This window comes from Pongo abelii, chromosome 3 (assembly GCF_028885655.2).
Source record: "Pongo abelii isolate AG06213 chromosome 3, NHGRI_mPonAbe1-v2.0_pri, whole genome shotgun sequence".
NCBI lineage: Eukaryota > Metazoa > Chordata > Mammalia > Primates > Hominidae > Pongo > Pongo abelii.
The window spans coordinates 2,457,063-2,480,235 of record NC_071988.2 but is presented as its reverse complement, the minus strand read 5'-3'; the positions used below and the strand labels follow the sequence as shown (position 1 = coordinate 2,480,235).

General features: G+C 55.5%; 1 protein-coding gene across 7 annotated transcripts in view; it reads right to left on the bottom strand.

Annotated features, from left to right (window-relative positions):
- Positions 1-23,173, bottom strand: part of CFAP99 (cilia and flagella associated protein 99) — a 46,159-nt gene that overhangs the window by 17,312 nt on the left and 5,674 nt on the right. For all 7 annotated transcript variants that reach the window (XR_008524949.2, XR_008524948.2, XR_008524950.2 and 4 more), the window contains exons 2-6: positions 21,005-21,132; positions 11,240-11,384; positions 10,094-10,188; positions 5,283-5,395; positions 3,209-3,386 (exon numbers count right to left, since the gene is read on the bottom strand). Coding sequence is in view for 3 of the 7 variants with exons in the window: in XM_024246560.3 (XP_024102328.3) it covers positions 3,209-3,386; positions 5,283-5,395; positions 10,094-10,188; positions 11,240-11,384; positions 21,005-21,115 (642 nt within the window). In the remaining 4 variants the exon portion in view is untranslated. The remainder of the gene's footprint in view (positions 1-3,208; positions 3,387-5,282; positions 5,396-10,093; positions 10,189-11,239; positions 11,385-21,004; positions 21,133-23,173) is intronic.

Below are 23,173 nucleotides of genomic sequence, written 5' to 3'. Positions count from 1 at the left end.
GATGCAGAGAAGGTACATGTCCACAAACATCTCACAGATTGTACTGAGAGGCACACAGCTATAGAGCATGGGAGGGCATGGTGAGGGCCCAGGCAGGGGCTGTGCTTGGCAGAGACAGAGAGGGACAGAGATGAAGCTGGCAGCATGACCTGAGACAAACACATTGAGCCCTGAGGAGATGGGGTCAGAAATGCTGAAGATTATACAGATGGGGCAACTGTGGGGTTGCTCAGCAACAAGGTCTCCGAGCATCCATCCATCATCCACCTCCATCTAATCATCCATCTGTCTAATCATCCACCCACTCACCCACACATCCATCCATTTGTCTATCCATCTATCCATCCCTCTGATCATCCATCCATCCATCTATCCATCCACTCACCATCCCCTCATCCATCCATTCATCCCCTCATCCATCCATCTACTTATCCTTCCATGAAGCCATCCATCCATCCATCCATCCATCCATCCATCCACTCACCCATCCATTCATTCACCCACTCATTCATCTACTCACCCATGTGATCATCTATCTATCCATAATCTAATCATCCATCCATCCATCCATCCATCCATCCATCTACCCACCCATCCATTAATTCACCTACCCACTCATCTGTTCATCCATCTAATCACCCATTCATCCATTTGATCATCTATCCATCCATCTGATCATCCATTCACTCACCCACTCACCAATCCAACAATTTGATCATCCACCCAATCATCCAGTCCATCCATCCATCCATCCATCTATCCACCCATCCATTCATTCACCCACTCATTCATCTACTCACCCATGTGTTCATCCATTCATCCATCCATAAACTCATCTGATCATCCATCCACCCATCTGTTCATCCATCTATCCATTAATCCATCCATCTACCCACCCATCCATTCATTCACTTACCCATCCATCTACTCATCCATTCATCCATTTGATCATCTATCCATCCACCTGATCACCCATTCACCCACCCACCACCCTACCATTTGATCATCTATCCAATCATCCAATCATCCATCTATCCATCCATCCACCCATCCACTTATCCTTCCATGCATGCATCCATCCATCCATTCATTCACTTATCCTTCCATGTGTCCATCCGTCCATCCATCCATCCATCCATCCATCCATCCATCCATCCATCCAGTCATCCATCTATCCATCCACTTATCCTTCCATGCATCCATCTATCTACCAACTCATTCATTCATTCACTCACCCATCCATCTACTCACCCATCTGTTCATCCATCTACCCATCTGATCATCTATCCATCCATCCATTCACCATCTATCATCCATCCATCCAGCTGATCTCCATCCATCCACCCACCCATCCTTCCAGCTGACTATCCATCTATCCATCAACTTATCCTTCCATGAGTCCAACCGTCCATCCATCTATCTACCCATCTATCCATTCATTCACCCACCCAACCATCTACTCATTCATCCATCCACCTGATCATCTCTTCATCCATCTGACATCCATCCACCCATTTACCCACATACCCATCCATTCATTTGATCATTCATCCACCCATCCATTCCTCCATCCAATCATCCATCTATCCATTCACCCATCCAATCATCCATCCATCCATCTATCTATCCATCCACCCATCCATCTACCATCCATCTGATAATCCATCCACCCATCCATCCATCCAACAGGTATTTACTGAGGTTCTGCTTTGAGCCATGACTAGGCTAGGCATTGAGAATATGGGACAAATAATGGCCAGGTGTGGTGGCTTACGCCTGTAATCCCAGCACTTTGGGAGGCCGAGGTGGGCAGATCACCTGAGGTCAGTTAGGGATCAGCCCGGCCAACATGACAAAACCCTGCCTCTACTAAAAATATAAAAATTAGCTGGGCGTGGTGGCCGGTACCTGTAACCCCAGCTACTCGGGAGGCTGAGGCAGGAGAATCACTTAAACCCAGGAGGCAGAGGTTGCAGTGAGCCAAGATCATGCCACTGCACTCCAGCCTGGGTGACAGAGCGAGACTCTGTCTCAAATAATAATAACAATAATAACAACAATAATAAAATGAAATAAAAAGAGAATATGGGACAAATAAGATGGATGATATCTGCTGGAGTAGGCAGACAATAGGCAGGCCCACAAATTACTAAACAACTCTAAACTCCAATTCGGTGAAGAAAAGGAGCCAGGATCAGTGAGAAGTAAACTAAGTGAAAGACCTGACATATTTGAGGGGTTCATGAAAAGCCTCTCTGGGAAGAGGGATTTTAATGAGACCTGAAGGATGGTGGGAGTGGGGCAGGACTCTGGGGCCTCCCAGCACCATACCCTTCCCCTCCCATATAGGCCTTAGTCCTATTGCAGAACCACGTTGGTTCTGGGAAGCTCAGTGCTTGGGATAGAGCCCATGATCAGTCAGGACATTATATTCCTGATCATAGTGATCAATTCAAGGCAGGCATGAGACCTAAGCTGGTCCAGTCAGACTTTTCCAAAGAATTCTTGGCCCCAGGTGTCCTCTCATGCACCTATACCATGATGGTATAGGTGGTGGCAAATAGGATACTTTGCTATAATCAAGGAAGTTAGCCCAAAGATGAATTAGACTTACAGAGGAGACTAGGACAGAGAGCCACAGAGAAGCAGAGCTGGAACCCTGGTCACGTATGCCTGAAGCCTATCCTACTTCACTCATGAGGGTCAGCCCGTGCTCTGTTGTCTAAGCCAGTTTGAACTGCATTTTTCTGTTATTTGCAATACAAAGCATCCTGACTGATAAGTCAGCAGGGGGGAGAGAAAGAAAGAGAGAGGAAGAGTCTCTAGGCCTGCCCAAAGAGTATGCTGTCATCTATACATCATACTTAATGAGGAGGGGGTGTTGCATTACGCCAGAGTTAAAAGTGGGCTCCAAGCTCCAACTCCAGACAGGTCGGTGCCCCATGGCCTGACAGCTCCACTCAACACCTACTTATAGGACCACAGTGCGTGGAGTGTGGGAACCCACTGGGTGGGCTCCGGGTCAGCTGGGTTTCCCTCTCTGTGGGGAGTGGGGGTGGGGTGGGGTCATTTAGTGTTCCTGATCTGGTCCAGTGCACCCTCAGTCCTGGGGGAAGCCCAGTCCCCCACAGGCCCACACGGTCCACTCTCCCAGCTTGGCCACCCTGATGCCTGCAAGCCGGTGCCCGCTGAGAATGCCCACACTCACGGGTCTCGGCTTGGCCACGACTGGGACTGGTTCGGGCGCTGGAATGGTGCGGGGCCTGGGGGCAGTCAGGTTGAATTCCTTGGGCTCTGTGACCTTGGCCTTGGTCTTTAAAGGAGAGGATTGACTGGCAGACATGCCCTCCAGCTGGTTGATCAGCTCCTGGACCTCTGGCTGCCATCTTGAAGGCAAAAGTGGAAACGCCTCTTATGGTCACTCCCTGAGCTGTTCAATAAGGCGATGGCCTTTAGATCCAAAGGGCTCCCCAAGCGATTGGGTCCACCTTGGGGTGGAGGTGATAGTGGGATGGACGGCCTCACTTCACGAAGTGCTTTCTACTTGTAGGCACACACACTGTCAACTAAACCCCTGAAACATATACAGACACAGTCCCCTTGTACAGATACAGGAGATAGGCCCAGAGGCATTGGGCCATGCTGGTGAGTGGGGAGCTGGGAAGACAGGGACAGCCCTGCTGCAGGAATCCAGGGGCTCTGAGGACAAGCAGTAGCCAGGACACAGGAAGCCAATCTGGGCTGGAGCAGACGGAAGCCAGCAGTGGAGAAAGGAGCTTTTTGGAAAGGAACATTCTGGAACTACACTGTTGGTGACTCCTGGAAATGGAGCTGTGGAGTCAGGTGGGGCAGGAGCCCAGTTGTTCTTGGTACAGCCTCTGGGTGGAGGTGCTCTCAAGCAGGGGTTTGGGAAGGGCCTTGCCAGGCCGCCCAAGTCTGGGGCTCCCTCTTCCATGTCCCACACCCGACATGGGCACAGCCCACCATCACCAGCCTATCAAGTGTTCTCTCGTGTGGGCTCCCAGGGGGCAGAGGGCATGGCTTGAAATAGCTCCTCCCTCACCTTAAGAGCCATGGTCCAGGGCCCATAGCAAGTGGGGTCTTGGGGGTCTCGCCAGGGCCAGGCCCCAGTGCTCCCAACTTGAGACAGGTAGGGGAGAGGGGCTGGTCCTAGAGTAGGCAGAGGAAGCCTGAATGGGGGTGGTGGCGCAGGAAGAGGGGCTCACAGGAACTGAGCTGAGCAGCTTCCCAGAGGCAGCCCTGCAGGCCCAGACCATGGGGGCCCCTGAGTGGGCAGTGAGTCCAGCCTGGGGCACAAGGTAGGGGCACCAGCAGGGCCGCTCCTACTCCTTCCTTTGGAGGTTTATCTTGATTGCCAGGAGTGGGCTGGGTGGGACTGGGGACTTCCCCTTGGTAAAGGAACACCTCCAGGGCCTCCTCTCCCCACAGGAACGGCTTCCATCTCCCCTGGGCCTCCAGGTCTTCTGCACACAGCTGGCACCTAAGTGGTCTGCTTGTGCCAAAACAGCCTGTCTGTCTGTCCTTAGGAAGACAAAGTGGATCCCTTCAAGTCCTAACAGAAGGGAAAAAACTGGGGGCCCCTCAGCTGCACTCAGGCCCCAGCAGGCCTCTCCATGGAGCACAAGGCAGGGCCCTAGCGACTGTGCTGACCCCTCTACCTGGGGGTTCTGGCCTGCCCCGCAGTTTGCCCCACGCCTGCTGGGGAGGCAGAAGGCAGCAAGGGCAGCATGAGGGCAGCAGGCCTGGACACAGCCCTGGGGACTCTGAGAGAGATCTGGACCCCAGAATCCACCAGGAACTGATCTGTGGCTTCCTCAGCTCCCTCCACCCCCACCCCTACTCCGCACTCTTGGGATCTGCAGAGAGGCCAAGGGCCCTACAGGGTCCTCACAGGACTAGAACCACCGACGCAGCCCCAGCCAGCACGTAGGATCCAGCGCAGAAGGGTCGGCTCTGCCCCATTCACTCAGCCAGTCCTGAAATGGCCTTCAGCCACCCGCCACGTGTCAGCTGCCTGGCATGGAGGGAGCCCAGGCTGGGGCTTGGGCAGCTGGATCATGTCCGTTCCTCCCCCCGAGGCTGTGGGGCCAGTCTGGGACTTGGGGCTTCTCCGAAGATCTCATCCCAACACGGAGTGATTACTGACACTCATAGAGCTTCTGGGAGCAGGAAGGGGAACGTGGAGCTCCTGTGTCCGTGGAGGCACCTGGAATGGGGTGCAGATGCCATTCAGGGCCCCCAGAGCCCCCCATCCAGCCTACCTCATCAGGGGGTCGATCCAGTTCTCCTTCACGTGGGCCGGCTCGTAGATGAGGCTCCACTCGTCCTTGATCCATGAGCACAGGTGCAGGGGGTTGAAGAAGAACCTGAGGAACTGGGGTGGATGGGGGCTGTCAGGGGGCCAGAGCCCTGGGCCCAACCCCTCACCAGGCAAAGCCCCCAGCACCCCCAGTAAACTCCCTGCCCCCAAGGCCCCCAGCACCCCCAGTGGCTCCCTGCCCCCCAGGCCACCAGCACCCCCAGTGAGCTCCCTACCACCAAGGCCCCCAGCATCCCCAGTGGCTCCCTGCCCCCAAGGCCACTGCGCAGGGTGTGCTTCTGGGACTGTCACCACAGAACTCTGATGCTGGTGCTGGAGGCCTGGACCTTGGCTCCCCTTCCAGCTGGGAGGAGCACAGCCTCCGGGGTCCCTGGGTGGGCTGCTGTGGGGAGGGGGGTGCCTGAGAAGCTGGCAGCACATCCTCAGCTTGGAGGGCCTTGTCCAGTCAACTTCCCGAAAGCCAGCTGGATGGGGAGCCGAGGGTCCGGGGCTCCATGGTGACAACCCCAGAAGCACATCCTGAACGGTGGTCTTGGGGGCAGGGAGTTGACTTGGGAGGTGGCCGAGGAGGCATGGGCTGAGTGGGGTTAATGGTGGGCAGGATGGCGGCTTCTGTGGGCCGGCCAGGCAGGGCCTGCAGTCACTGCTGTGCCTCCCCAGGGTGGCCACCCTCCCCAGCAGCCTCCCCTCGGGCCTCCATGCCCTTCTCCACGCAGAGGAAACCAGGGATCCTTCTAGAGCCTTCCGCAGCTTCTTCCACCCCCTTTCCCACCTCTTCCCATTTCAGCTCCACGCTGCTACTGCTTCCTGCCTCAAGGGGGCCATTTTCCCCGCCCCGAGGCTGGGGTCTCTGCTTGCCTTCCTTCTGGCCACCCCCATTTGGGAGCAGACCTTTTGTGCTTTCCTGAGTTCCCTGGGTCAGACTCAGCACTGGTCCCTGCCCCCACCCAATCCCTCCATCTCCAAACCCCATCCCCACACTCAGTGTCTCAGCTGGGCTGCTCCCACCAGGACACAGCCCTGTATTGAGGCCCCCATCCTCACTGGGGTGTGGTGGGGCAGCCCCACCCGGAACCTGCTGGAGTTGGAGTGGGGCTTTGCGGTGGGTCTGACTCCCCCTCTGCCAACGGGCTGATTCCCTGGAGCCGCGGGGCCATCAGCCCCCCACAGGTGTCTCAGGGCCACTCCCTGCAGAGTGAGGAGGGCCACTTCCTGGGAGCCACACCGTGTCACCACCCACCACTCCTGACCATGGTGGTGACAGCACCCAAGGTGTGGCCCAGGGGCTTCCCTGGAGAGGCCACAGGGTGGCATCCCAGTAGCTTGCTCCCCTTCTTCAAGGCCCAGGCTGGCCTCTTCCTGGAGCCCCGAGGCAGGAAGCAGGACCCCAATGGGATGGGCATGGCTCAGCGGGGCATGGGGTGTGGGATGGAGGGAGGCAGTCTCTTGGGCAGTTCCCTTGGGGGTTTATGTGGGCTGTTCCCATGGACCTGCCTCCAGAGGCTCTCTGAGTTGGTAAGTGTGCAGGCACCAGTGTTGGGGGCACCACCCTGTCCCCAAGGATGCTGTGCGGCCAGCGCCCCGAATTCCTAGGGAGTCCCTGCAGCAGCCTCTGAGCACTCTGTCCTGGGCTGGCGCTTTGGGGCTCTGGGGGCCGAGATTGATCCAGGGCCACCTCCACCACTGTGGGACACAGGACAAGATAAAACATGGATCTTTGTTCAACAATTTTTTTTTTTTTTTTTTTTTTTGAGACGGAGTCTCGCTCTGTCGCCCAGGCTGGAGTGCAGTGGCGCGATCTCAGCTCACTGCAACCTCCGCCTCCCAGGTTCAAGTGATACTCCTGCCTCAGCCTCCTGAGTAGCTGGGATTATAGGCACGTGCCACCATGACCGGCTAATTTTTTTCTATTTTTAATAGAGACGGGGTTTCACCATGTTGGTCAGGCTGGTCTCGAACTCCTGACCTCAAGTGTACCCACTTCGGCCTCCCAAAGTGCTGGATTATCGCGCCTGGCCTCAACAATTTTATTATTATTATTATTATTATCATTTAGGAGGGGGTCTTGCTCTGTCACCCAGGCTGGAGTGCAGTGGCACAATCATGGCTCACTGCAGCCTCAAACTCCTGGGCTCAAGTGATCCTCCTGCTTCAGCCTCTTGAGTGGCTGGAATTACAGGTAAGCACCACCATGCCAGGCTAATTTAAAAAAAATTTTGGCCAGGCACGGTGGCTCACGCCTGTAATCCCAGCTCTTCGGGAGGCTGAGACAGGTGGATCACGAGGTCAGGAGATGGAGACCATCCTGGCTAACACGGTGAAACCCCGCCTCTACTGAAAATACAAAAAAAATTAGTCAGGTGTGGTGGCGGGCGCCTGTAGTCCCAGCTACTCAGGAGGCTGAGGCAGGAGAATGGCATGAATCCGGGAGGCGGAGCTTGCAGTGAGCCGAGATCACGCCACTGCACTCCAGCCTGGAGGACAGAGCGAGACTCCATCTCAAAAAAAAAAAAAATTTTTTTTGTAGAGGTGGGGTTTTGCTCTGTCGCCCAGGCTGGTCTCAATCTCCTGGGCTCAAGCAAACTTCCAGCTTTGGCCTCCCAAAGTTTTGGGATCACAGGCGTGAGTCACCATGCCCCACCTGTTCAGCAATTATTAAGAATGTCAAGATAAGCTGGGCGCAGTGGCTCATGCCTGTAATCCCAATACTTTGGGAGGCTGAGGCAGGTGGATCACCTGAGGTCAGGAGTTCGAGACCAGCCTGGCCAACATGGTGAAACCCTGTCTCTACTAAAATACAAAAATTATCCAGGCGTGATGGCACATGCCGTAATCCCAGCTACTGGGAGGCTGAGGCAGGAGAATCACTTGAACCCAGGAGGCAGAGGTTGCAGTGAGCCGACATTGCCCCACTGCACTTCAGCCTGGGCGACAGAGTGAGACCCCGTCTTAAAAAAAAAAAACAAAAAACAATGTCAAGATAGTAATAGAAGAGCAGACACCAGTGCCCTCTTGTTTCCAGGGTTTGGTTTCTGGTTTCTGGGGTTTGGCTTCTGGTTTCCAGGGAAGCTGGCCCCAACTCAGTCTCCAGGTATCTGCCAGAAAATGCCATCAGTTTTGCTGCTTTTTCATTAAAATGAAGGCATTGCTTAAGCTAACTATACAAATGTGTATGCATCATGAATTACTTACGTTTCCATGTAGATGGAAAACGTGTCATTGATGTGTACAGTGCTGGCTCGGGGCCGCACTCTCCCTCCCTTCACCTGTTAGGTGGCTGAGGTGCTGTGTGAGCCGCCGGTCCCAAGTCTCTGGGGCTGCAATCCTGGTGGGCTCTGCCACTCCAGGTCTGCCACTTCTCCAGGCTTGGAATACCCCCTGAAGAGCTAGCTGCTTCCTTCAAGAGAGACCTCGAAGATCTGGGCCCAAGGGCTATCCCAATCACTTCTCCAGGCTTGGAATACCCCCTGAAGAGCTAGCTGCTTCCTTCAAGAGAGACCTCGAAGATCTGGGCCCAAGGGCTATCCCAATCACTTCTCCAGGGAGTGGCTGTCCTTGGCTGGAAATTGTCCCCTCCACGCAGAGTAAGGAGGAGCAAGCCAGTGGCTAAAGCCTAGGCTGGGAATTGGCTGCGCTACCCTGCTGCTGTGTGACATTGAGGAGATTACTTATCCTCTCTGTGCCCCAGTTTCCGCAACCCTGGTATGAGTACCATGTAGCAGCAACCTCACTGGGTTGCCGTAAGAATGGAGCAAGAACAGACACCATGAGCGTCCGGGGAAACCTGGCAGTCAGTGTGAGCCGGCAGCAGCCAGCAGTGAGCAGCAGGCCCAGGCCCAGGCCCAGACATTTCGGTCCAGAGGCCTGTGTGTGCCAGCTTCCCACACAAGTGGCCCCAGGTAGTCAGGGGCGTGGGCTCCTGCAGGCTCCCCCTCGGGGTGCCAATCCTCATAACTGGCCTTGAACCAATTTCCTTGGACCCCTGAAGCTGCACAGGGAGGAGAGGCTGTTCTGGGCCTGGGGTTTGATTATGAGTCAGAAGAGGCCCACCAGGAGCGGAATCGGATTTCCCCAGGACAGAAGCAGTGCATTCACCCACACTAGTCGGTGTGCATTGGGTTTTTTTGTTGTTGTTGTTTCTTTGTTTTTTAGAGACAAGGTCTTGCTCTGTCACCCAGGCCCAAGTGCAGTGGTTCAATCACTGCTCACTGCAGCCTCAAACTCCTGGACTCAAGTGATCCTCCCACTTCAGCCTCCCAAGCAGGTGGGACTACAGACGGGTGCCAGCATGCCCAGCTTGCTACTTCTTTGAAATACAGAAGAAAACCACCAGAGTTTCTTTCATTAAAACCAACCAGAGGCCGGGCGCGGTGGCTCACGCCTGTAATCCCAGCACTTTGGGAGGCCGAGGCGGGTGGATCACAAGGTCAGGAGATTGAGACCACACTGGATAACACGGTGAAACCCCGTCTCTACTAAAAATACAAAAAAATAGCTGGGCGCGGTGGCGGGGTGCCTGTAGTCCCAGCTACTCGGGAGGCTGAGGCAGGAGAATGGCGTGAACCCGGGAGGCAGAGTTTGCAGTGAGCCGAGATCGCGCCACTGCACTGCAGCCTGGGCAACAGAGCGAGACTCCGTCTCAAAAAAAAACCAAAAAACAAAAAACCAACCAGAACTACGAAAGGTGGGCGAGGATCAGATGGACCTCACCCGTGGGCCTCGTGGCCTGGTGGGCAGGTAGGGGTGGCTCACCTTGCACATCTTATCCACGGGCTGGGACTTGATGATATTACGGAACAGCTGGAAGCCGAGCTCCTCCAGCAGGAATGTGGCTAGGTAGCAGATCACTAGAAAACAGGGGGTCTGTCAGAGGCTAAGGGACATCACAGGGGCACCAGGGACATTGCGGGACCGGAGCCGAAGGCCTCCATCGTGTCGGGGCACACAGCCACAGGAAAACCCCCACCCTTCTGGCGCCCACCTGAAAATGATAAGCAAACACAAACTACATTGTCTTAGAGTGCAATGCATTTGTGGTTTCAGAGCACTTTGACAAATAATCCCATCTGATAAGTTCTCAGAATTTGCAAAGGCTCCCCAGGTAAAAGTGAAATCATTGTGGACTTGTTTGTAAATTCTGAGCAGCTGAATCATCACCTCAAGCCGGCTAGAATGTGAATAAACCCGGGCCCGAGTTTCCTCCAAGGCAGGAACTGTAACGGGCCCCTAGCCTGCGGCCTGGACACGCTGCGCATCATAAGGCTCCAGCTGGGTGGCAAGGGGTCGGGACAGGAGCCTAGCTCAGGACTGGCACCCGCTGCTCAGCTCAGTTTCCCAGTACCCTACAGCGCTCACCCCACTCCTCTCCCTTCCTGGACGGGGGCAGCAAGACCCTGTGCAGGGTCTCAGGGCTGCCCCGATATCCCCCCAGCAGCACTGGCCACCTGGCTTGCAATGGTCGCCCTGCCCCATGAAACCAGACGGCTGTCAGAGGCTGCAGGAAGCCCAGGCAGCGAGTCTCTTGTATTTAATCCCCCACAGGACCGTCCAGACGGCAGCCACAGGGTCCATCTTGTCCAAAGGCTTTGGGGTTAGTGGTGGCTAGGGGTCAGCCTACGGAAGGCTCTCATGTTGTCCAGGCTGCCTTTGGGAGCTGGATGCCCTAAACTGGGGTGGCAGAGCCAGGTCTGTCTGCCCTGGGGCATCAGTTTCCCCTCTGCAAGGTCCTGGTCCGCCTGGTAAGGACCAAGTGAGGTGAGGAGCCGGGAAGCCTCCAGTGCAAGGGCAGGAACGAGGAGCTGGCCCCGCCCGCCCGCTGCCTGCCCGCCAGTCCTTTCCGCAGAGAGCCTGAGTGAACCGTCTCTGCGGCCTGGCCCTGGGGACCAGCCGGGCACCTACCCTCGAAGCGGCTGTGGTCAACCCGCAGGCAGAGTCGGCCATCCTCCACGTAGAAGGCATCCACTACGACGGTCAGCAACTTCCGGTACTCGAGGCACCCAGACAGAACCTCCAAAACAAAGCTCTGCTTCTGGGGGCTCAGAGCCTGGAAGAGAAACAGCTGGTGGGGGGCCCTGGCTGGGCCGGGAGGAGAGGACGGTGGTGGGGGTGGGAAACTTGGGCAAAGGCAGGGGTGGAGCGGCCCCAGGGCTGCGAAGGGCCCTTTAGTGGGGCCCCCAGAGCAGTTGGCAGTGCCTCCCCACTCAGGTACTGGTCCCCACATTCTCCTGGGTTTGTTAGGTGAGGTCAGTGCAAAGACAAAAATAAACGAAGATGATGAGGCAGTGCAAGGAATGACACAAGGGACAAGTACTGTGCGGTTCCAGCTAATGAGAACAGGCTGCCGCATCAAGGCAGAGCAGAGAGCACCAGGGGCCGGCGGGCATGAGAGTCGTCCAATGCAGACAGAGCTTCAGTTTGCTCAGATGAAAAGCTTCTGCAGATAGAGGGCAGTGATGGATGCACAACAGTGGGAATGTGCCTAACCCCACAGAACTCTACACTGAAAAATGGCTACAGTGGTACATTTTATGTCATGTGTATTTTACCACAATAATATTTTCAAATGAACTCTTAAAGGTTTTCAAATGAATGAATTAAAAAATAACCAAAATGAATGATGCATGAGCAAGGAACATCTCTGCAAGAGCCTGTCAGGCATAAACTTAGCCGGGCGTGGTGGTGCATGCCTGGAGTTCAAGGTGGGGCAATGGAGTGGGACTCTGTCTCACGAAGCAGAAGGAATCTCATTGTTTTAGTCTGAATTTTTAAATTAGCAGTGAAAATTTCATATATATATATATATTTTTTTTTTTTTGAAGTTTTTGAGACAGGGTCTCACTCTGTCGTCCAGGCTGGAGTGCAGTGGCAGAATCACTGCTCACTCTCAGGCTGCCTTCCCACCTCGGCCTCCTGAGTAGCTGCTTCCCACCTCAGCCTCCTGAGTAGCTGCTTCCCACCTCGGCCTCCTGAGTAGCTGGGACTACAGATGCACACTGCCATGCCTGGCTCATTTTTTAATTTTTTGTAAAGACTGGATCTCACCATGTTCCTCAGGCTGGCCTCTAACTCCTGGGCTCAAGCAATCCTCCTGCCTTGGCCTCCCAAAGTGTTGGGATTACAGGCATGAGCCATTGTGTCCAGCCTCATATGTTTTCTGAACACTTGTATTTTTCTGTGAATTATCATTATTTAATAATTAATTTCACTTACAATGTGTTCTATGATACTGTAAATTATTAAATATAATTGGCTAAACTTTTTTTATTGGGATAACATTTTTCTTAGTCATTTTTATAAGGTCTCTATGCTAAGGCTATTAACATAGCCATAAATGTGATAGTTATTTGTTGTAAGTTTTTAATTTGCCTTTTAACTTTGTATAAAATATTTTTGGGCATATAGAGCATGTAGGAATTTTACTTTTATTTTAGATCAAATCTATCTTTTCCTTTGTGATTTTTTCAGTTGCTTTTTTTTTTTTTTTTTTTTCTGAGACGGAGTCTCGCTCTGTCGTCCAGGCTGGAGTGCAGTGGCGCCATCTCAGCTCACTGCAACCTCCGCCTCCTGGGTTCAAGCAATTTCCTGCCTCAGCCTCTCGAGTAGCTGGGACTCCAGGCTCCAGCCACCCATGCCCGGCTAATTTTTTGTATTTTTAGTAGAGATGGGATTTCACCATGTTGGCCAGGCTGGTCTCGAATTCCTGACCTCAGGTGATCTGCCTGCCTCGGCCTCCCAAAGTGCTGGGATTACAGGTGTGAGCCACCCCACCCAGCCCTTCAGTTGCTTTTATACTAAGATAACAACAGGGTAATGAACTAACCTGAGGCATTCTGCACCAGCCACATGACCTTGTGGGGCCTCAGTTTCCACACAAGTGAACGAGAACAATCTGGGTACTGCTCTGCAAATAGGGCCATTCCCACGCCCTTCTAGCGTCGCCCCTGCAGTGCAGGGGCTGGAGGCCTGAGAACTACAGGCTTCAGCAGCTCTGCCTCTGGGGTTCTGGGTGCAGCCTGGGCTCTGCTAACAAGATATATACTTACGGGAGAAATGGTAGGGGCAAGGTTGGGGGATGCCCCTTTTCCTCAGCTCCCCAGGGGTGGTAGATGCTGGGCTTCCCAGAGCCTTCTGCTCGCCCCTGCCTGTCCCACCCGATGTGGTGGGGAGCTGCTCCCTGCAGTGCCCTGACCAGCTGGGAGCCGGGACTGACCCAGCATGAGTTCCTCCAGCCCTTGCAACAGCTTTAAGCACAAGGTTCCCCATGTTAAATTTAAATCCCTTTCTCTTGGGAGTGCCAGGACTGGCTTTTGGGCTCCTGCTGGAATGCCAGCTGGTAGCAACATTCTCCCGGGGACAGCCCTTCGTTCTACGGCTCCGTTGCAGGTGCCTCTTTGTCTTCTCAACCTCCACATATTGGAGGGGCTCAGGGTGCAGTTCCCCTATGGTGACGTTTGTTCATTACCCACTTTCTGAGTGATCTCAGCCAGCTTCGAGGCTGACAGCATTCTGATTGCCAAATGGATACCCCAGCCGGCCCCGCTCCCTGAACTCAGAAACCTCGATCCTGCTGCCGCTGGGCCTTTCCCAGATACCGGGGCGGACGTCACATGAATGCATCTGAAACCAGCCTCCTGGGCTTGGCCCAAGCCTGCCCCCGCCAACCTCGACGCGCAGTAAACGCGGTTCCTTACTCCCCGCGTGTCTCTTGGTCTCCTTCGGCTGGGGGACCCCAGCTGCTCTGTCTGCCTCTCCTCTTGCTCCCCTTCAGGTCTCTTTTTGACCCAGCAGTCGGGGCGAGGCTTCTCAGGTGGATGTCGGGTCAGGCGTCCTTCCTCACTGCGGCCAGCGAGGCCCTGCGTGGAGGTGCCCAGCTCCCTCGGAGTCCCCAGCGCCCTGGCTCTGTTCCAGTCACACTGGCCTCCAGTTTCCTCATCGGGGAACTGGCTGTTCCCTCTGCCTGCGACCTCCTCCCGGCATACTTGCCCCACGGCTGTGAGGACTGTGCTTCTGACCAACCCTAGTGGGACATGGCCTGTCCCAGTCGCGGCATGGCTTGTTTACTGTCCCTTTCTTGGCTAGATGGCCACCTGGGCGCTCGCCAGAGAGGAAAGGGAATGCCCTGCCTCTACATAGATCACAGGGACCCAGTGACATCCTGTGAGTGAGGCTGGGCACAGAGAAGGGGCTCGGTGGGTGAGGGCTCCCCCGCTGAGCTGCCGGGGGGTACTCAACAGCCAGTCTGGCACCTCAGTTTCCCTCTCAGCTTCCTGCAGTTGCCAGGCTGTACTCACACCAAGCGCACTGGTCCCCCCCACCGTGTAACTGACGACATCTTGTCAGAGGAGCCCAGGAGCCAGGACAGACCCTTCCGAGAGCAGTGAGTCAGCGTGGCCGCTGAGGGTGATGACTTTGTGGGATGCTGCTGACAACCTCCTCTGGCCTCCCCAGCTCAGGCACCCTCCGCTTCTCATCAATGACGTCTGTGTTTGGGAAGTGTGAGCATGCATTTTTAATAAGGTCAGAGCCTTGAGCCCTACGCCATCAGCCCCAGGCAGGGGGGGTTGGGCAGGGCCACGCTGGGCCGGAGGGTCCTGGAAGCTGCAGAGCTGAGTGAGGAGCCAGTAAATGACATCCCAGTCCACGCCAGGCCGGGCCGGGCTCACAGCCAGGTCCTTGCCACTGATGCTGGGCTGGCGGCCGCCAGGACACGTGGCGTCCAGCCTATTCACAGAGAGGGGCCTGGGGCCTGGGGGTGGGAGCAAGGGGTGACACATGCCTCAGGGGCGCTGGACCAGGTCCTTCTGACCAGGCCAGCAGAGATGGGCCTAGGCCAGGTGGGTTCTCTCTCCCAGAGGAGGCAGGAGAGGCCCTTGCTGCAGGAGTGGGCTCCTAATGGGGAACCAGCCTCAGTCGCTGAGACCGGCCTGTGGCTGCCCAAGGGTCTCTGAGTTTGTGATAAAATCTTGGGCCTTGGTCAAGCTCAGGGCTCCTCAGTCCCCAACCAGGGAGAGCAGCAGGCACTCAATAGCGAAAGGTCCAGCATTCACAATGACTAGAGACTGCTGCAGGGGTTTCTCAGCACCTCCAGAAGTGCACTTGTCTGCTGGACTCACAGGGCTGGGGAAGAGCTAGACCAGGTCCAGGCCGGGGCAGGTGGGGGGAGGGGTGCAGGGCCAGGAGGCTGATTAATAACAGGATTTATGATTCATGTCACCAATACCTGCTCATCAGTAATGCAAAGCCTGAAGTCAGTTAGAAAAGTAGGCAAAGGAAACGGAGGCTGCAGGGCCGCAAAGCATCCCTTCTCCCCTCCTTCTCACTTAACAGAAAGAATGCCGTCCCGTTGGGCATGGTAATATGTCCAGCTAAAACCGTATTTTGCAACTGTCCTTGATGATAGAGCCATGTGACAGTTTTAATCAATAAAATGTAATGACAAATTGCTAGGTGTGGCCTCCAAGAAAGCACCTTAAAAGGAAAGTAGATTCAGCTGGCACATGCCTTATACTGTTTGCCTTTCTCCCCTCCTCACCTGGGATATAGATGCAATGCTGGAGGTACGCAGCCATTTAGTGACTATGAGGCAAGAGTACATGTTAAGGATGGCTGCATGGAGAGGAACTGAATGAGTTCTTCATGGCATCATGGAGCTGCTGAACCCACTCTAGACTGCCTGTCTGCAGACTGCTTCTCATACGAGCAAAGATACCTTTAATTGATTAAAGCTACTGCTTTTCTGGATTTTGTTGTATCCAAACACAGTTTCCTAACAGACACAGGTCTGAACAGATGGTTCAAAGTGAAATACATATTGCTTCAAAAGTTAGGAAAATATAACAAGAGAAACGATGATTATAAATACACAAAGCTGGCCAGGTGCGGTGGCTCATGCCTGTAATTCCAGCTACTTGGGAGGCTCAGGCACAAGAATTGCTTGACCCTGGGAGGTGGAAGTGGCCATGAGCTGCACTGCAGCCTAGGTGAGGGAGTGTCTCAAAAAAAAAAAAAAAAAATACATAAAGTGACTTTTCCCACCTATTTGACTGGCAAAGATAATAATTTTTGCCCGCACATGAGGTTGGGGAGGGTTTAGGGGAACAAGTGCTCCCTACCTGCCCAGGAGAGCAGCAGTGGATCTCCATGGAGAGCCAACTGGCAATCCACACTGAAAGCCTGAGAGCCAATTACTCTCACAGCAAGAACATGTGTCTTCTTGGACCTGACCTTGTGTGCACTCAAGATGCAAAGGGACAGGTCGCCAGTCAGTTCCACAGTGGTAACAGATCTCATCTCTAGATCCTTAACTTAATTACATCTGCACAGACTGTATTTCTAAAGTCATATTCATAAGTAACCAGGGGTTAGAATTTCAACATTTTTTTTTTTGAGACAGAGTCTTGCTCTGTCACCCAGGCTTGAGTGCAGTGGTGCGATCTTGGCTCACTGCAACCTCCACCTCCCAGGTTCACGCCATTCTCCTACCTCAGCCTCCCGAGTAGCTGGGACCACAGGCACCCGCCACCACGCCTGGCTAATTTTTTTGTATTTTTAGTAGAAACGGGGTTTCACCGTGTTAGCCAGGATGGTCTCGATCTCCTGACCTCGTGATCTGCCTGCCCCGGCCTCTCAAAGTCCTGGGATTACAGGCATGAGCCACCACGCCCGGCCAACATTTTTTTTAAGAGCCAGGATCTTACTCTGTTGCCCAGGCTGCAGTGCAGTGGTGCAATCATAGCTCATCATAGCCTTCAACTCCTGGACTCAAGCAATCCTCCTTCCTCAGCCCCCGAGTAGCTGGGACTACAAGCACGTGCCACTATGTTTGGCTAATTTTTACATTTTTTATAGAGAAAAGGTCTCACTATGTGGCCTAGGCTGGTCTCAAACTCCTGGCCTCAAGCAATCCTCCTACCTCAGCCTCCCAAAGTGTTGAGATTACAGGCATGAGCCACCATGCCTGGCTCATTTTTTTTCTTTTAGAGAGAAATGGGATCTTGCTATGTTGCCCAAGCTGGACACGAACTCCTGGGCTCAAGTGGATCTTCCTTCCCCAGACGTCCTAGTAACTGGGACTAGGTACGTGCCACCATGCCTGGCTTAGTATTTTTTTTTGGAGGGGGGCACAATTTAACCCAAAGCACTGCCTTTCACCGCAGTCTGCTGTCCAGAGTCTGCCGTTTGGTTTATGTATTGTATAACTTTCTGGCAAGTGGCAGTCTTGAGCCTTGGCCTAGCAAAATCAGTGAATTGCAACAATTTCTTGATAGCTGGAGAGGAAAGCGAGTTGTCCAAACTGGATCAGGATCCAACGCACCATTCCACTTGGACTTGTGAGGGGCTTTTGAAAGGATCTGAAAAGGCCGGGCGCGGTGGCTCATGCCTGTAATCCCAGCACTTTGGGAGGCCGAGGCGGGTGGATCACAAGGTCAGGAGATCGAGACCATCCTGGCTAACGCGGTGAAACCCCATCTCTACTAAAAATACAAAAAATTAGCCGGGCGTGGTGGTGGGCGCCTGTAGTCCCAGCTACTGGGGAGGCTGAGGCAGGAGAATGGCATGAACCCGGGAGGCGGAGCTTGCAGTGAGCCGAGATCGCGCCACTGCACTCCAGCCTGGGCGACAGAGCGAGACTCCGTCTCAGAAAAAAAAAAAAAAAGAAAGAAAGAAAGGATCTGAAAAACCAGTGCCTCTGAGGAACAAGCCTCCTTGCCACCAATGGGGGCATCTGTGCAGATCCGTGCTGGGCAGCCCCCTGGATATCCGTTGTGTCTGCCGCTGCCAGTTTGCTGGTAGGATCGGTGTGCCAGGCTCCCCGTGGAAATGCACATCTGTGATTGTCACGTTGTGACTCGCCAGGTAACATACTAGTCTCATCTACCATTAATAATCTGTGGGTTATAGAAAACAAACCCAAACCCAAACTATTTGTTGTAACAAACTCATTTTTTTTGTAATGGTTATTATCAAGAAATAAAGACATGAACTTTACCACTTTTTGCTTGAGGAAGGGGTAAACACACCCCCTTTCCCTGCCAAGGTGCTGTGTGGCTGCGCAGGCCAAGACAGCGTCAGGGGGAAAGTTTCCAAGGTGGAGGCAACAGCTAGTGCAGCGGGGAGCACGTGGAATGTTCCAGAAACACTAGGAGACCAGTGCAGCTGGAGCAGAGTGCACGCGTGGCAGAGTTGAAGGCAGAGCTGATGATGGACAGATGTGGGCTAGAGGAATGGGGGTGCCCAGGAGGCGCCAGGGTTCCCACTGGAGCAAGGGGAGACGGAGCGGCCGCCGGCTGAACTGGGGATGCCAGGATCAGCAGCTCTGGGGGAGGTCACATGGATTCATTCACCTACTGATGTGTCACACGGGAGGTGCCCATTGGACACCCAAGGAGATGTGAGTCCAGGCTCGGGAGAGGTCAAGGATGGAGGGAGGAGCAGGAGCTCTCAGCAGGCGAGGGGACCAGGAGTGTGTATAGCAAGGAGAGCAGAGAGTAGCCGCTGAGCCCGTGCACCCCGCACACCCGACATGGGAGGCCTGAGCCCGAGAAGGAGTGGCTGCCGGGTGAGAGGCAGGCCTGGCGCAGGCGGTACCCAGGAAGCTGATCGGAAGGCCCTGGAGCTGGGGGCGGGGTCAGCTGGGTCAGAGGAGCCGAGGCTGCCCCACTGGATTTGGCAACAGGGAGGTGAGGGGTGACCCAGACTGGCGCTGTGGGTGGAGGGGTGGGGGAAGTCCGCCGGGAGGGGCGTGAGGGAGGATGGAGGAAGAGCTGCCGCTGATGGCAGGGACTTTGAGGAATCTGTTAGATGGAAGACGAGGACCGTGGGAGCCGCAGGGAATACAGAGGACTTTAAAAAAATGTTTTTAAGGTGAGAGACGTAGCAGCACATGGTGGCTGATGGGAAAGATCCTAAGGGAAATGAGGGGAGGGACAGGGGGAGCTGCTGGAGCTGCTCTCGGGCCAGCCAGAGGGGCTGGGCTACAGGCCGGCCCAGGCAGCCGGGTGGGTGACGCCAGCTCCCAGGACGAGCTTCTGGCCAAGGGGACCTGGGCCTTCGCTATTGTCTGTTTTGGACGGGCGTAGCGAGGGCAGGCCGGCGGGATGAGAGGTGTGCCCGTCGTGCCGAGGCCTTAGCTGGGAAGAGGAGTGTGGATGAACCTGGACCCGAGCTGTTTGCATCACATCCCCACAGTGCTTAGGGGCTCAGGGAAAGAGCTGGGGGCCGGAGGGTGCTGAAGCGGAGGGAGAGGTGCCCATGGAGGCCTGTAGCTCTGCACACAGGCCCTGCACCCCTCTCCAGTCCCTGCTGGCTGCCAGGCCCCAGCCGGAGGAGGTGCCTCTTCCAGAAGCTGGGAGCAGGGATGGGTCGGGGCCCCAGGCCTTCTCTTATGGCAGAGGCCTTGGCCCCAACCCCTGCAGCCTTTGTAACCCACTCACACCACCTCCCTTCTGGGCTTTCTTGAGGCTGCCCCAGGGGTAGCTAATGAAGGATGAACCTGTCACTCTACCCCAAGGGAAGGTGGGCTCAGACTGTGGCCTGGGGGAACAGCACAGGTGCACCTGAGCAGGTAGTGAGAGCGGGGGCTGGAGCATGGCCAGGGCAGCCCCCAGGGGCCACGCAGAAAAGCAGCACACATAGACCAAGTTCATCCAGAGTACAGCGGCACAGAGGGCTGTGGCCTGCAAGGACAGGCAGGTGGACTGAATTAGCACACTTGCTATGAGCACCCTCTTTCCATGGGGCGAGTGCCCTCTTCCTGCTCGTGGGCAATGATGGGCTGGTGATGGCCCATGTGACAGCCCCCCAGGATTTCCCCTGGTGGGCCCAGCTTCCTCTGGAGGCCCCCATCCATTGGAGCCCAAGTCCCACATTCCTGGAGGCAGGGGCCCTGCAATCCAAGCTCCTGTTCCCCAGGCACCTGCCACTGACAGGTGGTGGATATGAGATCAGCACCTGGGGGTGGGAGCTGAGACCGGGTGACAGGGAGGCCCCTGAGTGGGGCGGGGCTGCCGAGGTTGCAGGGGGTGCCAGGACCAGGATGGAGCTGTGAGGAAAACCCAGGGAAGGGAGGACAGGAGCTGAGGAGTTGGGCAGCCTCCAGGTGGGCCTGTGACTTCTTCCAGGTGTGGGTAGGAAGATGAAGGAGGTGTGTACGGACAACTGCAGCCCTCGGCTCCCCGGGCACCTCACTGCCCAGGCCAGCCCCTGCCTCTGTCGGAGACCCGGTCAGTGATTCCCAAGTCTCAGTTACCACAAATACAGCACAAGTTGTGGCCTTGTGCACCCTCACTGCCACAGCCCTGGGGCGCCTGGGGGATGGAGGACCCATTTCCCGAGATAAGATGCCCCCCAAAGTGGGGGTGGGGCATGGGGGCGCTCCAGGGCTGACCCTTCTTGTCTGTGTTAACTGAGGATGGAACCGCAGTGTGGATGTCATATCCCGGGTTCTGGCCAAGACTTCTTTCACCAGAGCCTGGCCTGACACACATTCTGGGTGCCAGGAGCACCTCCCTATATGAAGAGCAGGCCTCTGTGGAAAAACACTGTCAGCTTCTCCCCATTTGGAAGGAAGGCAGTCGTTAGGAAGGCATTTGATGCTGTTAACCAGAACAGCTGCATGACAGGTGCCATTGGCACGGCCTCCCAGGAGCCCCCAGCAGATCCTACCTGCAGGGAGGTGGCCGCAGCCTCCAGGAACTGCTCAGGGTTGTCCCTCTTGGGTGTAAATTTGTTGAGTTGCTCGATCACCGTTTCAATGCATTTTCCATAGTAGGCCATCTTCTTAGGGCAGGAGCCTAAGAACAAACCGTGCAGGTCACGCCCTCCACACCTGGGATGTGGCCGCAGGACCCTCCCCAGCAGCGACAGAAGTCCGCCAGGGTGCTGGGCCTGCAGCAGCAGGGAGGCCGGATGTGACTGGGGGCCCTGGCTAGGGTGCTGGGCCTGAAGCAGCGGGGAGAGCCGGATGTGAGTGAGGGCCCTGGCAGGCACCCCAAGGTTCATGTCCTGCACTGTCTCCTGCAGGCCTCTGAGGCTCAGGGGCCCAGGCTGGCCTGGGGGAGTTCACCCTCAGGTCCCCCCATCACCACAGACCCAAGCCGGCCGAGTGCCCCTCAGGCCCCACAGCCATGCCTCCTGGATGGGGTGACCCCTGCAAGGGGCCCACGGCAGAGAACACAGGCACCTCTCGAACCAGCCTCTGAGCGTCCCTCAGCTTTGCCTGGGAAGGTGACAGTTTCTTCGTCAGGCCCTGCCAGGGAGCAGAAGGTCCTGGGTGAGGGTGACCTCATCACACATGGTTGGGGCAAGGAGCCTGGGGTCCCTGGGGTCAACACCGCCATCCTGACAACGGGGGAACAGGGCCCTGGGGAGGGCTCGCGGGGGCACTGAACACTCGAGAGATGCAGCAGTTCCAGGGGAAAGGCTCGCCCACAGCCCCTCCCAGGGGACCTTGGAGAAGCTGCCTAGGGGGAGGCTGGGACCCTGGGAACCAGCTCTAAGGACAACATGTGGCCCCTAAACTATCCTCAGAGGAGGCGGGCCTGTTAGCGAAGGCCGTCATCCTTGGGTGTGGTGTAGGCCTGGGCTCCGGCTGGACTACGCAGGACAGTAGGGCAGCGCTGGGCAGAGGGGGGCCTTTCTCACCCTCCTCTTGCTCCGTGACTGACCCGCTGCTCTGGGCCAGGCTGGGCTTGCAGGGCCACCAAAGTTGGGGACAGTGGGAGCACCTCTCCTCTACCCTGCAACAAGCTAGAACAGCCCCAGGTAGCAGTCCCCAGACCTGGACCCTCCAGGCTGGAGACTGACTAAAAAAATGCAAACGACCCCCCCCAACCAGCACTGACACTGGAGGGTCCTCGGTGAGATGCCGATCCTGGCCGTGCTAAAGGGTCCATATTGACCTGCCCCCTGCTCTCTCCCTGGCCACGACTCAGAGAGAAGGGGAGGCCAGGTGTCACCAGACACTTCAGAGAAACCTCTGACATGAAACACAGAAACCGTAAGAAAAGAACCAGGAGAAAACGATGCACAAGGCAGGAAAAAGCCTAGAAACCAGGCACTGCCATGCAAGAGAAGAGGAGATACAGCGCCCAAGGAACAAGCAATGGCTGGAGAAAAAGAGAGGGCTCGTGAAAACCAAAATACGATGACAGAACTAAAAGCATAAACAGAGGAGATGGAAGGTAAAGTTGAGGAAATCTCCCTGCGTAGAAAAAGATGAAGCCGTAGAAAGTAGGGGAAAACACTAAGGAAATCAGGGAACGATTCTTGAAGGTCCAAACCCCAATTAACAGGAGTTCCAGAAAGACAAGAGAGAGAAATAACAAGAAAATGCCCTAGAACTGAAGGAGGCGGGCTTCTGGACGGACAGGGCCCCCTGGCAGCTCAGCACAGGGAATGAGTTGTGATATTTCAGAGCCAGGGATGCCCCGAACACATTCAGTGCAGGAAGAGTCAGGGATGCAGAGGAGTCTCGGCTGGGGGTGCCCTGGGAAGCAGGGGCTGAACCCAAGTGACTGTCGTCGTGGGCAATTTCCAGGCTGCGATGCAGGTAGCCCCAAGGTGACACTGGCTGGCAGGACAAGGACAGAGCAGGAGGGCAGGGGCTCCCGGGGGTGTCTCCAGGAGGAGCACCTGGCATGTTCTGCGAGTGGGTTTAACTGCACAGTTAGGGAAAGAGGCTGTGACGCTGGCCCTGGCCCGGGATGGCATCAGCCCAGGGCCTCTGTCCCCACCTCCCTGCTGGCTGCACCACCTGAGGCCTGACATGGGCTGTTCTTTTTTTTTTCTTTTTTGAGATGGAGTTTTGCTCTTGTTGCCCAGGATGGACTGCAA